The sequence below is a fragment of the Rousettus aegyptiacus genome, unplaced genomic scaffold, assembly GCF_014176215.1.
Source record: "Rousettus aegyptiacus isolate mRouAeg1 unplaced genomic scaffold, mRouAeg1.p scaffold_m13_p_2, whole genome shotgun sequence".
Lineage (NCBI taxonomy): Eukaryota > Metazoa > Chordata > Mammalia > Chiroptera > Pteropodidae > Rousettus > Rousettus aegyptiacus.
Window position 1 is genome coordinate 90,699,665 of NW_023416295.1, and position 15,524 is coordinate 90,715,188.

At 33.6% G+C, this 15,524-nt stretch overlaps 1 protein-coding gene across 4 annotated transcripts in view; it reads left to right on the forward strand.

The window, feature by feature from the left end:
• The window catches only part of UGGT1 (UDP-glucose glycoprotein glucosyltransferase 1), a 107,339-nt gene that overhangs the window by 31,692 nt on the left and 60,123 nt on the right, over nucleotides 1-15,524 (forward strand). For all 4 annotated transcript variants that reach the window (XM_036235965.1, XM_016157064.2, XM_036235963.1 and 1 more), the window contains exons 13-17: nucleotides 1,056-1,206; nucleotides 3,227-3,346; nucleotides 4,372-4,457; nucleotides 8,501-8,636; nucleotides 10,630-10,761. In XM_036235965.1, coding sequence (XP_036091858.1) covers nucleotides 1,056-1,206; nucleotides 3,227-3,346; nucleotides 4,372-4,457; nucleotides 8,501-8,636; nucleotides 10,630-10,761 — 625 coding nt within the window. The remainder of the gene's footprint in view (nucleotides 1-1,055; nucleotides 1,207-3,226; nucleotides 3,347-4,371; nucleotides 4,458-8,500; nucleotides 8,637-10,629; nucleotides 10,762-15,524) is intronic.

The following is a 15,524-nucleotide window of genomic DNA, read 5'->3' on the forward strand; positions in this document are numbered from 1 at the left end:
GCTGCCTCTGATGTCTCAGAAGGTATTCTGTGTTACATGTTATTTGAATACCTACCTTTTTTGTTTTGTTAAAATGTGATTCAGGACTAAATTGCTCAAAATTGTCTTCATGAATTTTTGAAGGAGGGTGGTGGACATTCAGGTAGAATTCACATTTTACCCATGGGATTAAAATTGACACAGTTAACAGTATGGCTTCATAGTAAAAAAAGCTATTGCTAATGCTTCAGAAGAAGCAGTTTCTACAGTAAGATATTTTCACATTAATTATTTTAATTGAGCTTTATGTTCACATACTGCTTTACAGAGCTACCGAAAATTAGTAAAGGACACTTTAAAAGATTGCCCATTTTTTTTATTTCTTATTAAAAAATCTATCTATCTATCTATCTATCTATCTATCTATCTATCTATCTATCTATCTATCTATGTATCTAGCTAGCTAGCTAGCTAGCTAGCTAGCTATCTAGCTAGCTTTAATTTTTCAGAGTATTACAGAGGGACTAGAAGACTAGAAGTAAAGTCTCCATGCTGTCTTATTTCTCCTTCCTGTCTCGGCAAACCTCTCCAGACTTTTTTTGTGGTTATATGTGTATGTGCCTGTGTAAATTGATACTAATATTGAAACATATATTAAATGTATATAATCAAATATTTTCTCTTTTTTTTTGGTGTTTTTTAATAAACTATTTTGATGTAATTGTAGATTCATGTGCATTTGTAAGAAATAACAGATTCCTGTAGTGGTTTTAAAAACTTGCAATGTGAAACCCAAATTTAGGATTATTTCATCCTCAAATTATATATTTATATTTAGAGATAATTTTTATACACAATGCATGTATTATAAGTATAAATAAAGATGAACCAAGAAGCAAGTTCTACCTGCTTTGTTCTACATATTTGACAAGACGAAGCAAAGGGAAAAGCTCCCTTTTTGGATTTCTCAACCAGTTTGATACAGAATTGAGTTTAAGCTGATAATTTTTTTTTCATGGCAAGGATTTTTTTTGAAGGTTTTTCTACTAAATACTTTTTTTTTTTTTTTTTTTTAGTCTTTTTGATGTATTGAGGAATGAAGCTCGGGTCATGGAGGGACTGCATAGACTGGGAATAGAAGGCCTTTCTCTGCATAACATTTTGAAACTGAACATCCAGCCCTCCGAGGCTGACTATGCCGTAGACATCAGGAGTCCTGCTATTTCAGTAGGTATTCTGTTAGAGTGTCCAAGGGCATCTGGCCAGGCATTGTGTTATGGTTTCACAATGAAAGGTAAGTTGTTCCTGCCATCTCTTTTATTAGGAGCAAAGATTTACCACAACTGCTTATGTGGGGCTATGTGTATATAATAAAGTAGGTTCATTAATGCTCCAAAAAGTTGAGTTCTTATGTTTAATATGGTTAAGGCAGTGATTTTTCCACTTTTGTATCCCCCTAGGATTTAGCTGAGTATCTCTTGGGAAAGAATAATTAGTTTGTATTTTCTCAGTTGCATATAATTCTTGTGTGATTTTGTTACAAAATATCAATTTTTAGCTAATAACCTTAGAAGGAATTTGCTATTTTATATTTGGAGGATTTATATGGGTTAGTATCTCCTGTATGACATCTGGGCCTTTTGTCTTCCTATCCATAAAAGAGAATGGAGGCAATAGAGCTATCTTGGGCAGTTATGATAAAGGCGAAATCAGTGTTAGAGGTGTGCCTTGCACACCCTTGACACTCTAGTCCTTTTTTCTTGGTTTCTGTACTGCATTTATTTTAGGGAAATATTTTTGAAAGAAATGTGGAATATAGATAGTCATTACTTGAGTCCTTACTTGGTGATGTAACTACTATTTTGATGAATACTGTTGTGTTGTTTTTGTTAAAAAATGTTTTTATTTATTATTTATAATTTGAAGCTCTAATTGGCTTTATTAAGCAATTCATGAATCGGGCAGCAACTAGAAGGGAGCTCCTGTTAAAAATTTTTTAAATTACAACCAAAAAGTATGACTTGTTGTCATACTTACTAAATGTTAATATTTAACCATTTTGTGTCAGATCTGTTGTTCTCTTGGGAGAAAAGTATTTTAGTCAAAGCCCTCTTTATCTTTTTCCAGTTTCTTCTCTATGCTCTCTGCAGATAATCCCTCTTCCAAAGTTGGTGTTCATTCTTCCTATCCCTTGATTCATCATTTTAATTCATACTGTATGCTTTAAAATTACCAGTATCCTACATCAGTTTCCTTTATTATTCAACAATTTTTTCAAGACATGTATAAGTTGATACATATAGATTAGTTTTATCCTATCATGTTTATTTTATTTATTTTTAAGAAATCTTTTATACATTCATAGTTTAAAATTGAAAGCATACAAGAGTACACATTAATATCTCATCACCGAGCTATCCACTTTTTCTCCCCAGAAGCAACAGGTATTGTGTGCCTTTCCAGAAATATTCTATGTTTACATAGTAATATAATATTCTATGTTTACGAGGTAATATACATTCCCTCCTTGCCCTTTTTGTATGAATGATACATACTGTTTATTTACCCAGTGCTCTATTTATGGGCATTAAGTTGTTTCTAATTTTTTGCTGTTATAAGCAGTACTATATTGGCTTTCTTTTGTACCACTCTCTTTGTGCATACGTGTTGAATTTATCTGGGGTAGAGTTAGAACTGTAGTACTTAGTGGTAGGATAGTAATAAAGTAATAAAATCTTCACATTTATTAGGTCTTCTTCGATAAAGTGACTTCCAGACACTAGCATTGGGTGCTTTATATCTTTGCCTACTCTTGGATATTGACAAATTTTAAAATTTCTTTCAATTTAATGAGCGAAATTTTATTGTGATTTTAGTTTATATTTTTCACATGACTAGCATTACCGAATATCTTTCCTTGTGGTCATTGACCATTTGAATTTCTTCTGTAAATTTCTAAGTCATATTTGTGACTCAGTTTCACTTCTCATTTGTCGCATGCCTTTTTTTATTGATATATTAGATTTCTATACATATTCTTGACACTAGTCCTTTATTGCTTTTGCAAGTTGCAAATATCTTCTATAGCTTATGTTTTAGTCACTCATTTTTCTATTTGATCCTTATTATTTTGAAAATGGTCTTTTCCCATGTAATTTTTCTTAAAGTAATTTAAAGTATTATTTCTGCAAATTTCACTAACAATGACTAGAGTGTATGTAGCATGTTGTGTTTTTTTTTTTTCTAGTGGATCAACAACCTGGAGGTCGATAGCAGATATAATTCATGGCCTTCTAGTCTACAAGAATTGCTACGACCCACCTTTCCTGGTGTTATCCGGCAGATCAGGAAAAATTTGCATAACATGGTAAGTAAAACTCCCTATTGTCTAGCCATGAACTCTTTTTCCACCTTGTCTTCTCTCCTACCTCTTTGTCATATCTAGAATGTTCACTTCTCTCCTTTACTAGCCACTCTTCCCCACCACTACCACTACTCTATTCAAACTGAAAGGGTTTTGAATGCACTGAAATGTAGAGTTGTGAGATGTCATTGTATAAGGAAATGCTCCTCACCTTTACCTCGAAGATTCATACTCTGTTATTTTAGTGTTAATGTACCTCTTTTTAACTCAGAAGATGAGTATGTTGCTACTGTTTTTCTTAAATACCTTAATCCCTAAAATTTAATAGTTCAGTTTATTCCCTTAAATATATTTTTCTGTCATTTCCTTCTTTTAGTCCTTATTTCACTGCTTTGGAGAGATAGAGGAGTTGGCCCTCTTTTTCCCTCTCATTTCTTTCTCTTCTGTATGTAGCTCCTAAAGAGATAGGGCAGGTTAGTGCCAAGGTCAGCTTTCACAGAACTTGCAAGGGAAACTGTCATGTATACTTTCCTCATTCTCGAAACCAACTTTTTTCCTTCCCAGTCCACATTTTAATCTCTTTCTCTTACCATATGTCTGAATTTAGTAAATGAGATAATATTTTTTAAAGCACATGAGAGCTTAATACATGATAGCTATTATTGTCTAGAAATTGAGTTCTAAATGAATCCTTAATTCAGAGCTCCTTGGAAATCTAATATAAGTTTTCTAAAAGTGGGAGCGTTAATAAAACTTAGGTTTTGTTAGGTATAGTAAATGAATAGGTAATAGCAATCTGGGTACAGTTCCCATGTTATTATCATAAGACCATGAGAAAATCACTTATCCTTTCAGTACCACATTCTTTGAAAATAAAGGGAGGGTAACTGCTATTTGTATAATTCCTCTTTTATGTGGTTCAAGAATAGCTGGAAAAAGATTGCCTTCAAGTATAAAGACAAGGGCATTTTTATTAGCCTAGTGACATTTTAATAAGTGTCATTTCACTCGTTCCTTTTCTTCTACAGGTTTTCATAGTTGATCCTTCTCATGAGACCACAGCTGAGTTGATTAGCACAGCTGAGATGTTCCTCAGCAATCATATTCCACTAAGGTAACACTGGTATTGGTTGGATGATATATCTAATTTAGCTGAAGTTTTATTTGTCATTCTTAAATGCAAGTCTGATGCTACTGATTCGTAAGATAATTAATAGTGGGGATCACCAATGGCAATTCTGTCTTTTGCTCAGTATGAAGCAAAAGCTTACCACCACTGAATTTTTAATAAATAGCTCATGCAAAAATAGTTCATGATCTGACCTTGCTTCTCAATGAAAAGGAATTTTCCTGCGTGTCCTCAGCACAGAGCCTGTTTCTACTTTTAGTGGAGAAGAGTTTGGCAATAAGTTTTGTTAGACTGTCAAGGACAAATATATAGTATACAGCCTTGTGTAAGTGCAAACAGACACATTTATTTCATTTGTGTTGCCAGGGGGTACTTAAATGACTGGATTTCCACTATGCCTTTGAAGAACAATGTTTTAAGATTTTACATAAGTGCTAATATAGTCTCATTTACATTGTGAATAATATCTGGTGATCCTATGTGTTGACAAAATTTTAATTCTTAGAAAAAATGAAAAAAAATTCTTTGGATAACGAATGTTATGTGTATTTAATACCCAGCACTGGGCTAAATTCTGCGAATGGTATATAAGCCACATTACTACTTTGGAAAAAATTCTGTGCATATTTTCAGACACTTTAAGAGGATATTTGATCAAACATTAGGTTATGTCCTATTAATTATAATTACTTTAGAATTTCAGGAAAACAAAAGATTACCGACAGATACTAGGGAAGGACAAAGGCTTTATGGAAAAGTTGAATTTCAGATACGCTGTGAAGGAAGTAGAGGGTTTTCATTGATGAAAAGCAGAGATTTGAGTTTAATGAAATTTTTCATGTAAAACATGAATACCACTTTGTTAGATGGAGGAATAAACTACGGGATTATAGCTAGAGCTATGTTTCGATTAAACAAGTTGACTTATGCCACACAGTGGGCACTAATTAAATATTTACCGAATTCCAGTGAGGGAAAAGAAGAGGGATTGGGGTCTTCAGATTGCAGTGGTAGGTGAGAGAAAAGCACTTAACTCATAGTTAGTAGAGAAGCATGCTGTGAATAGTTGGTGGAGAACCCCAGGGCTGTTTTACTCTGAGTTGATGTGTTTTATGCACTAAGGTGTTGATGGGGTCTAGGAGAGGAAGGGACAGATCTGAGAGACTCTCTACTGATACTTGATGGGTAATTGAGAGAAACAGAAGTCTGAATTTTGAGTCTTAACTAAGGAAACTGATGCCCTTGCTAGAAACTGAAACTTGGGAATTACTTTGTTGAGGAGATAATTAGGCTTAGCTGTTATTTTCATTTTCACGAGAAGAATATTTAGGTCATTTCTGCCTGGAATCTACTCATGATTTCTGTCACAAGTGGGATTTTAAAAAAGAAGGACAATTTTCATCTAAAAACAAATCCTGTCACCACCCTCATTCATTTTTACACATATTGTACACGTACCTCCTTGATGTTTGATATAAGTTTTTATTTTCTTTTTCTATTTTTTGGCTATGCCTTTTTTAAAAAAATAATTAATAGACTGAATTTTTTTAGAGCAATGTTAATTAATTAAGCTGTATTGATACATTATTATTAAAAGTCCATAGTTTATCTTAGAGTTTGTTGTTTGAGTTGTACATTTTATGAGTCTTGACCAATGTATAATGACGTGTTTCCACCTTCACAGATTCATACAGATTAGTTTCACTGTTCCCAAAATCCCCTGTGCTCCACCTATTTGTCCCTCCCTCCCTGCAGACCCCTGGTGACCACTGATATTTTTATTATCTCCATGGTTTTGCCTTTTCCAAAATTATGACTTATGTAACTTTTTCAGATTGGACTCTTTCACTTATCAGTGTGCTTTTAAGGTTTGTCCATGTCTTTTTATGTCTTGATAGCTCATTTCTTTTTATCACTGATTAATACTCCATTATATGGATGTACCATAGTTTTTTTTTTTTTTTAATCCATTCATCAATTGACAAACATCTTCGTTGCTTCCAAATTTGAGCAGTTATGAATAAAGCTCTTATAAACATCCAAGTGCATGTTTTTGTGTGGATATGTTTTCAGCTCATTGGGTAAATACCAGGGAACATGATTGCTTTATCTTATGGTAAATGTATGTTTAGTTTTGTAAGAAACTACTAAACTGTCTTCCAGGTGCCTGTGTAGACTTTTTTTGCCCATTTTTAATTTTTTTTTAATTGTGAGCTTTAAGAGTTCATTATATATTTTAGATATCAGTCCTTTATCAGATAATGTATTTTGCACAGATTTCCTGCCCGTCTGTGGCTTGTCTATTCTCTTAACAGTTTTTTTTTCAGGCAAGGCAACCTTTGATTGACCACACAGATTGCAAGGACTTTGTCAGTTTACAATCCCTTATTTTTTTACTTTTCATGCCTACAGTACCTGGTCTTCCTAGGTGTTCTCCCATCCAGGTACTAACCAGGCCCGACCCTGCTTAGCTTCCGAGGTCAGACGGGATAGGGCTTGTTCAGGGTGGCAGTTTCTTTTGCAGAACAGACTTAACAGTTTCTTTTGCAGAACAGAAGTTCTTAAATGAAGTCCACTTTATCAATTCTTTTTGTCATGAGTCATGCTTTTGATATTAGATCTAATAAGTCATTGATAAGCCCAAGATCCTGTTCTGTTTTTTAGGACTTTTATAGTTTTGTATTTTGCATTTATGTCTGTGATCCATTTTGAATTCATTTTTGTTAGGGTTATAAGGTCTCTATCTAGAGTCATTATTTTGCATGCGAATGTCCAATTGTTCCAGCATCCTTTGTTAAAAAGACTATCCTTTCTCCATTGAATTGCCCTAGCTTCAGTATAGGCTAATAGCCTCTGTTGGCCATTGCAAGGTTTTTTGTTTTTGCTTTGCCAACCTGTAATGTGTAATGGTATCTCTTTATGGTTTATTCCTTTATTTAAGTTTTTAAACTAATAATCTTAACCTTGGTTGTAGCTTTTTGCCGAAGCCGAAGGACAGTAGTAAACATTTTTATGCTTTCCAATTACTTATGATTCTCATTGCCTAGGTTAAATCTCAGTCCCCCCCAATATATTTTCATATTCTGAAAATACATAGTTTTCATTTAAAAACAGAAAAAAAATTTTTTGTCAAACTGATTCAGGACAGGACAAATTCCCCTGAATGGCCCTGTACTGAGAGAAAAAGGTTCTTGACTGAGTGCAGGGAAGAATTCAAGTGCCTGCTGGAATTAGAGTTAAAAAGAAAGTTTATTAGAGAAGGACAGAGAAAAAGACCAAGACAGAAGGAGCAAAGACAAGAAGAAGCAAAGACCAAAAAGACTTGAGTGTTTGGGGAATTCAGTTTATATATCATTCTTAGTTTCTATGAATTATAAATTTAAAGACACCCATTTTCCTTTGATGGTATAGGCATACAGTGTGGAAGGTAAGAATATATAGCTTGAAAGGCCTTCTGGCAATTCCCAGCCTTTAATCCATAGGTTCCCCTTGCCCCAGGATTTTAGCCATAGAAAGTGAATGATTGTGTTTATTCTCTGTAGGGCACAATTTAAAGACTGTTTTTCTGTTTTCCCTTCATGGCATGGGTAAGTGGTTTGTTAGTAATTCCAGCAGAAATCTTCCTTTGTTTTGCAAGTTTCCTTTTGGTTTGTGGTTTGACCTTAGGGACCATCAGCATTTTGCAGACTCTGAATATAGCTCAATTTAACTTTAGTTCTCTTGCCTCCTTCCTATATTAAAACTATAGCAATATTTGTCATGGCAGTAAAGGCCTCATTTCACAGTGTGGAAATGGTTTCCTTTAACAGTCAAAAGTCTAAGCCACCTTTGGGAACTTGCTTTTTTATTTTGTAAGTGATGAAAGCCTTTGCCAATCATAGCAGACTAGGATGTGAATTGTGTTTTTCAGTAGAGGTTAGTTTTCCTTAATAGCTACAATATTTGTGTGGAATACAAGGATGCCATTCCTTTTAACTGGTTGCCTTCTTTGAAATAAGTTTCTTTTTCCCCTTCTTCCTCTTTCTCAGACTTGGCTTAATCTTTGTGGTTAATGATTCTGAAGATGTGGATGGGATGCAAGACTCTGGAGTGGCTATTCTGAGAGCATATAATTATGTTGCCCAAGAACTGGATGATTATCATGCCTTCCAGACTCTGACACATGTATGTTTTCATTTAAAATGGCAGATAAAATTTTAAATCTGACTTACTATAAGAAAGAATATGTGGGTAGGGGATTTGATATTTTTGTAAAGTAAGAAATTATTCACATACACTTTGTGTTTTATATTTCAAGAGTTGGCCTTTACTTTATTGATTCATCAATGTTAATAATAGATTGCTGTGATTTCAGCTAAGATAATTTTCTTTAGGAGCCCTACTAATGTATTTTAGTCTTCTGCCTTCTGTGGATATTTGAAAGCACTAATTAATGCGGTTTGGTAAACGAGATAGTCTCTACTTGGTTAAAAAAAGTTTGTTTTTTTCACCCTTTAAAACCATCATGAACTTTTCATTAGGATTCAGTTTACTGTTCAGGTCATAAAATTATTATTATCTATTTTTTCTGTATTAGCTGGAAATTTGGAAATGCCCTAATTTATATATATATTTAAGATACTTGCTTAAGTTCAAACGAAGAACTCTCCTTATTTACTTGTTTTTTTTCCATTTTTGAATACAAAAAACTTCATATTCAATAAATTCAAAAAATTATATTCAGAAGAAGTAACAGGTCTTTGTTTACAGATGAGTGGTAGTTATTGGAAAACTATCTTTAAAGCAATTGGTTTTTACCACTTTTATTTTACCCATAAACACAATGTCAGTCTGCTGTGTATTATATTTGTTATTTTTATTGTTTAGAGATTTAGTCAGGAGCATTTTTTATTAGTTAAAATGTGCATTTATTTATTCAGCTAACATTCACCAAAGACTTACCATTTACCAGACCAGATACTAGCCGCAAGGGATATAAAGAAGAATAAAATGTTACTTTCGTCCGCAAGGACCTTACAGTCTAGTGGGGACACCTCTACACAGATGATGTAGTACAGGAAACACAGCTGGCTATGGCAGCACTTGGACCTCACTCCGCTAGAGAAGTGGGCATTTTTGTGGAGTGGGAAGTTATCCCAGCTGCATGTAGGAAGAAAACGCGTCATTTGAACAATAGCTGCAAATCAAAGGTAGTTATTCCATGTCGTTAGTATGACTTGAGATTAGTGTAAGAGCAGAGTGGAGAGGGGAACTTGGTCATTGAAGCCATTAGGCTGGGGAACAGGTATGCAGTCACAGAGTTAAAATACAATTAAAAACATCATTCTGATGCATATATAGAGATGGATCTGGTGAAGGTTGAGAAAATGGCAGGGATACTAGTTGTCGAGCTGTTGCTGTGATCTCTGAGCAGTGATGGTGATGGGAGTTAGCAGTAGGCCTATGAAGAATGAAATAAGTTTAAAAGAAGTTGCCGAGGATAATAAGTGTTTTAAAGGCTGCTTTTTGAAGTCTGTAGCCGTGTGAAGAAAAGGATAATCTGAGCCTTATTTTCTTTTTGTTTAATAGCAAAAGTAAAAATAGATTTATTGTAAAATTTTTGAAATTTTTGAAATAGAATTTTATTTTTCAAATAATCTTAAAGTATATCAATTAAGTTTTTTTTTTGTCTCTCCACTCCCTAATCCTGCTCCTTAAAGTAGCCACTATTAAAAGGTTGCCTTATATCCTTCTAGATGTTTACCTGTACATGTTAAACAGTTTGTTATTGTTTTATGTCTTCTTTTTAAAAACAAGGATTATGCCATACATATTTTGCAGCTTGTTTCCCCTAAACATCAGGGACATGAGTTCTTATTTAAAGGATTACTTATAAATATTCAGATTTTTAAAAAATTAACATATTTTTGCATTTGGGACTTAATGTGAGTATAAACTGGATTAGGTCATTTTAAGAACATGTAGTCATCTTACGTTAAAAACTACATATTCTTAAAATGATGTATGGAAAAGGGAGAATTGCTATTCCCATTTGACCTCATTTGACCTTTTAAGAAAAATAGCCATGTTTTTTTCTACGTTCAGAAATCTTTTGTAAAAAACACTCTGGAACTTGAATTTAAAAGTGTAGTTGGTTACCTAGTTTTTCTTTCTTCAGATATATAACAAAGTAAGGACTGGAGAAAAGGTGAAAGTTGAACATGTGGTCAGTGTCCTGGAGAAGAAATATCCGTATGTAGAAGTGAACAGCATTTTGGGGATTGATTCTGCTTATGATCAGAATCGGAAGGTAAAAAATTCTTTGGCATTTCTTTGACTACAATACTGTACTTTTCTCACCTCTTTTTTTTTTTTTTTTTTTTTTTAGGTTGTCATTAATAAAGGTGGTGGTGGTTAAAGTATTTAGGTACTTAGCATTTAAAAATTTAGCAACCAGATCACTTTTCTGTGTTTGCAAATGTAGTTTGTCTTTCTCTTTCTGACTTATTCACAGTAGCATAAGCCCTCAAGGTCCATCGATGTATTCAAATGGTAGGAATTACTCTTTCTCATGGTTGAATAATATTCCATTCAATTGCTCACAAGACACTTAGGTTGTTTCCATATGTTGGGGATTGTAAGTAATGCTGCAGTGAACATGGAAATGAAGATATCTCTGAAATCCTGACTTTATTTTCTTCAGATATATAACCAGAATTGAGATTGCTGAATCATATCATAATTCATTTAAAAATTTTTGAGGAACCTCTGTACTGTATTCCTTCATGATTGTACCAATACACATTTATACCAACAGTGCACAAGAGTTCCCTTTTCTCCATTCTTCACCAACACTTGTTATCTCTTTTTTGATGATAGCCATTCTAACAGGTATAAGGTGAAATCTTATGGTGGTTTTGACTTGCATTTCTCTGATGATTAGTGACATTGAACACCTTTTCATGTACTTTTTGGCCATCCGTGTGTCTTCTTTGGCACAATATCTTTCAGTTCTTCTGATTTTTTAATCACACTTATTTTTATTACATATTTGGGATATTAACCACTTATCAGATATATGATTTGCAAATCTTTTCTTCCATTTCATTGCTTTTTTATTTTATTACTTCTTTTTCTATATAGAAGCTTTTAATTTTCATGTAGTCCCATTTGTTTATTTTTGCTTTTGTTGCTTATATTTTTGTTGTCTTACCTAAAAAAATCATTGCCAAGACCAATGTCAAAGAGCTTTTTCCATGTTTTCTTCTAGGGATTTTATAATTTCAGGCCTTATGTTTCAGTCTTCAATCCATTTTGAGTTAATTTTTGTGAGTGGTTAAGAAAGGAGTCCAGTCTCATCCTTCTGCATATGTTTATCCAGTTTGCCTGACACTGTTTATTGAAGAGACTATCCTTACCCCTTTGAGTATTCTTGGCTCCCTTGTCAAACATTTGTTGACTCTGTGTGTGAGGGTTTATTTCTGAGTTCTTGTTTCTGTTGCTTTGGTTTGCGTGTTTATTTTTATGCCAGTACCATGCTGTTTTGATTACTATAGTATTATAGTATCGTTTGAAATCAAGAATTTTGCCTTCAGCTTTCTTCTTTCTCAGGATTGCTTTGGCTATTGGGAGTCTTTTTTGATTCCATACAAATTTTAGGTTTGTTTTTTCTATATTTCTGTGAAAAATGCTCTTGGAATTTTTATAGGGATTGCATTAAATCTATAGATGGCTTTGGGTAGTATGGACATTTTAACAATATTAATCCTTCTGAATCATGAACATGGGATATCTTTTCTTGTTTTTATATGTGTTTCTGATCTTCATTTTTTAAATTCAAAAGTTCGTAGTTTTTGTACAAGTCTTTTACCTCCTCGATTAAAAATATTCCTAAATATTTTATTGTTTTCGGTGCTATTATGAGTAGGGCTTTTCCCCTTCCCCCCCAGATATTTTCTTGGTGGTGTGTAGAAAGGCAAATGATTTCTGTATGTCGATTTTATTTCTTGCAACTTTACTGAATTTGTTTATTATTTGAAAGAATTTTTTTGGTGCAGTCTTTAGGATTTTCTACATATAATATATCATTTGCAAACAAAGGGAAGTTTAATTTTTCCTTCCTGAAATGGATGCTTTTTATTTCTTGTTCTTGCTTGATTGCTTTTGCTAGAACTTAACAATAAAAACTATGTTGAATAGAGTGGTGAGAGTGGGCATACTTGTGTTCTTTTTTGATCTTAGAGGAAAAGGTTTTATAGTCTTTTACCTTTGAGTATGATGTTAGCTGTAGGCTTGTGATATACAGCCTAATTATGTTTAGATATATTTCTTCTGTACCCAATTTGTTATTTATTTTTATCATAAAAGGATAGGGTATTTTTTCAAATGCTTTTTCTATATCACGATTTTATCTTTCATTCTATTAATGTAGTAAATTACATTTATTGATTTGCATATGTTGAACTATCCTTGCATCCTAGGGATAAATCCCACTTGATCGTAGTATGTGATCCTTTTAATGTGCTGTCGAATTTGTTTTGCTACTAATGTGTTGAGAATTTTTACATCTATATTCATCAAGGATATTGGCCTGTAGTTTTCTGTTCTTATAGTATCCTTAACTGTCTTTGGTCTCAGGGTACTACTTACCTCATAAGATGTTTCTGAGAGTGTTCAGTCTTCACTTTTTTTGGAAGAATTTGAGAAATACTGGCATTAACTCTTCTTTAAATGTTTGGTAGAATTTACCAGGAAAACCATGTAGTTCTGGTCTTTTCTTTATTGGGAGGGTTTTGATTACTGATTTAAACTCCTTACTCATCAATATGATCAGATATTTCTCCATGGTTCAGTCTTGGTAGATTGTATATTTCTAGGAATTTATCCATTTTTTTCTAGGCTTTCCAATTTGTTGGTACTTATAATTCTTTGTATTTCTGTGGCATCAGTTGTAATGTCCCTTCTTTCATTTTTGATTTTGAGTTTCTTTTTTTCAGTCTAGCTAAAGGTTTGTCAATTTTGTTTATCTTTTCAAAAAACTAGCTTTAAGTTTCATTGCTCTTTTTTATTGTTTTTTTTCTAGTTTCCATTTTTAAAATTTTTGTTATGATGTTTATTTTCTACTGATTTTCTGATCTTTATTTCTGCTATTTTTGGGCTTTGTTCTTACTTTTCTAGTATCTGCTGGTGTAAAGGAAGGTTATTAATTTGTGGGTCTTTTTTTTCCTATTCATTCATTCATTTATTAATTTCAGGTATACAGTAAATTGGTTAGACATTTATATAGTTACTCTTTCACCCATCTGGCTCAACACATAGCCATTAGAGTAATATTGACTGTATTCCCAATGCTGTACTTTACGTCCCTGTGACTATTTTCTAACTACTAATTTGCATTTCTTCAACCTTTGACCCTTTTATCCCAATCCCCAACCCTCCCCACCTCCGGCAGTCACCAGATTGTTGAGGTCTTCTTATTTTTTATAATATTTTAAATTTTTCAATTATAGTTAAGATACAATATTATATTAATTTCAGGTATACAACATAGTGATTAGAATCTAACTCACAAAATGATCACCCCAATAAATCTAGTACCCCTGTACCCCCATACATATTTATTACATTATTGACTGTATTCCTCATCCGATACTTTGTATCTCTATGACCATTTGGCAACTACCCATTTATACTTCTTAATCCCTTTTCCCTTTTTCACCAACGCCCTCCCCCCCACAAGCTCCGTTCCATCTGGTGACCCTCAAAATGTTCTCTGTATCTATGAGTTTGTTTCTGTTTATTTTGTTATTTAGATTCTACATGTACGTGAAATCATATGACATTTGTCTTTCTCTGTCTGTCTTACTCCATTCAGTACAACCCTCTAGGTCTATCATACAATATCTTTATCCATCCCCTTAGTTTTAGTCTGTGTGTGTCTTTTAATCTAAAGTGAGCCTCTTGTAGGCAGCCACCCTACCTTTTGATTGGAACACTTAATTCTTTTTCATTTGAAGAACTTGTTGATAGATATGTAGTTATTGCCATTCTTTATTCACATTTTTGATAGATATTTTTTCTTCTTCTTAAAGAAGTCCTTCCAACATTTCCTATAATACTGGCTTGGTGGTGATGAGCTCCTTTAGCTTTCTCTTGTCTAGGAAGCTCTTTATCTGTCCTTTGACTCTGAATGATAGCTTTGCCGGGTAGAGTAATCTTGATTGTAGATCCTGGGTTTTCATCATGTTGAATATTTTGTGCCAAGCCCTTCCGTCCTGCAAAGTTTCTTTTGAGAAATCAGCTGCAGTCTTATGGACGCTCCCTTGTAGGTGAGTAACTGCTTTTCTCTTGCTGCTTTTAAGATTCTCTCTTTGTATTAAATCTTCGGCATTTTAATTATGATGTGTCTTTGTGTAGGCCTCTTTGGGTTCATCTTGTTTGGGACTATCCAACCTTCCTGGACTTGTATGTCTGTTTCCTTCACCAGGTTAGGGAAACTTTCCATCATGATTTCTTCAAATAGTTTTTCAACCTCTTGCTCTCTTCTCCATTTGGTATTCTTATGATGTGAATGTTGTCCCATAAACGTCTTAAATTATCTTCAAATTTTTGGATTTTTTTTTCTTGTTGCTGTTCTGATTGGGTGTTCTCTGTTACCCCATCCTCTGTATCGGTGATTTGATCCTCCTCGTCATCTGTTCTGTTGATTCTCTCTAATGTACTCTTCATCTCAGATAATATATTCTTCTGCATTCCTAACTGGTTCCCTTCTATAATTTCCATCTCCATTTTCATGTTTTCTATCTTGTTAAAGTTCTCACTGGTTCATCTATTCTTATTGAGCATCTCTATAACCAGTGATATGAACTCTGCAACTGTTGGCCTGTTTGACTCCACTTTGTTTTAGATCTTTTTTCTGGAGCTCTGGTCTGTTCTTTTATGTGAGACATGTATCTTTGTCTCCCCATTTTGGCTGCCTTTCTGGGTCTGTCTCTATGTACTAGGTAAAGGTCCTAAGTCTCGTGGTCTTAGCCATGTAGCTTTGTGGAGCCCAGTGGCACATTCCTGAGGGGG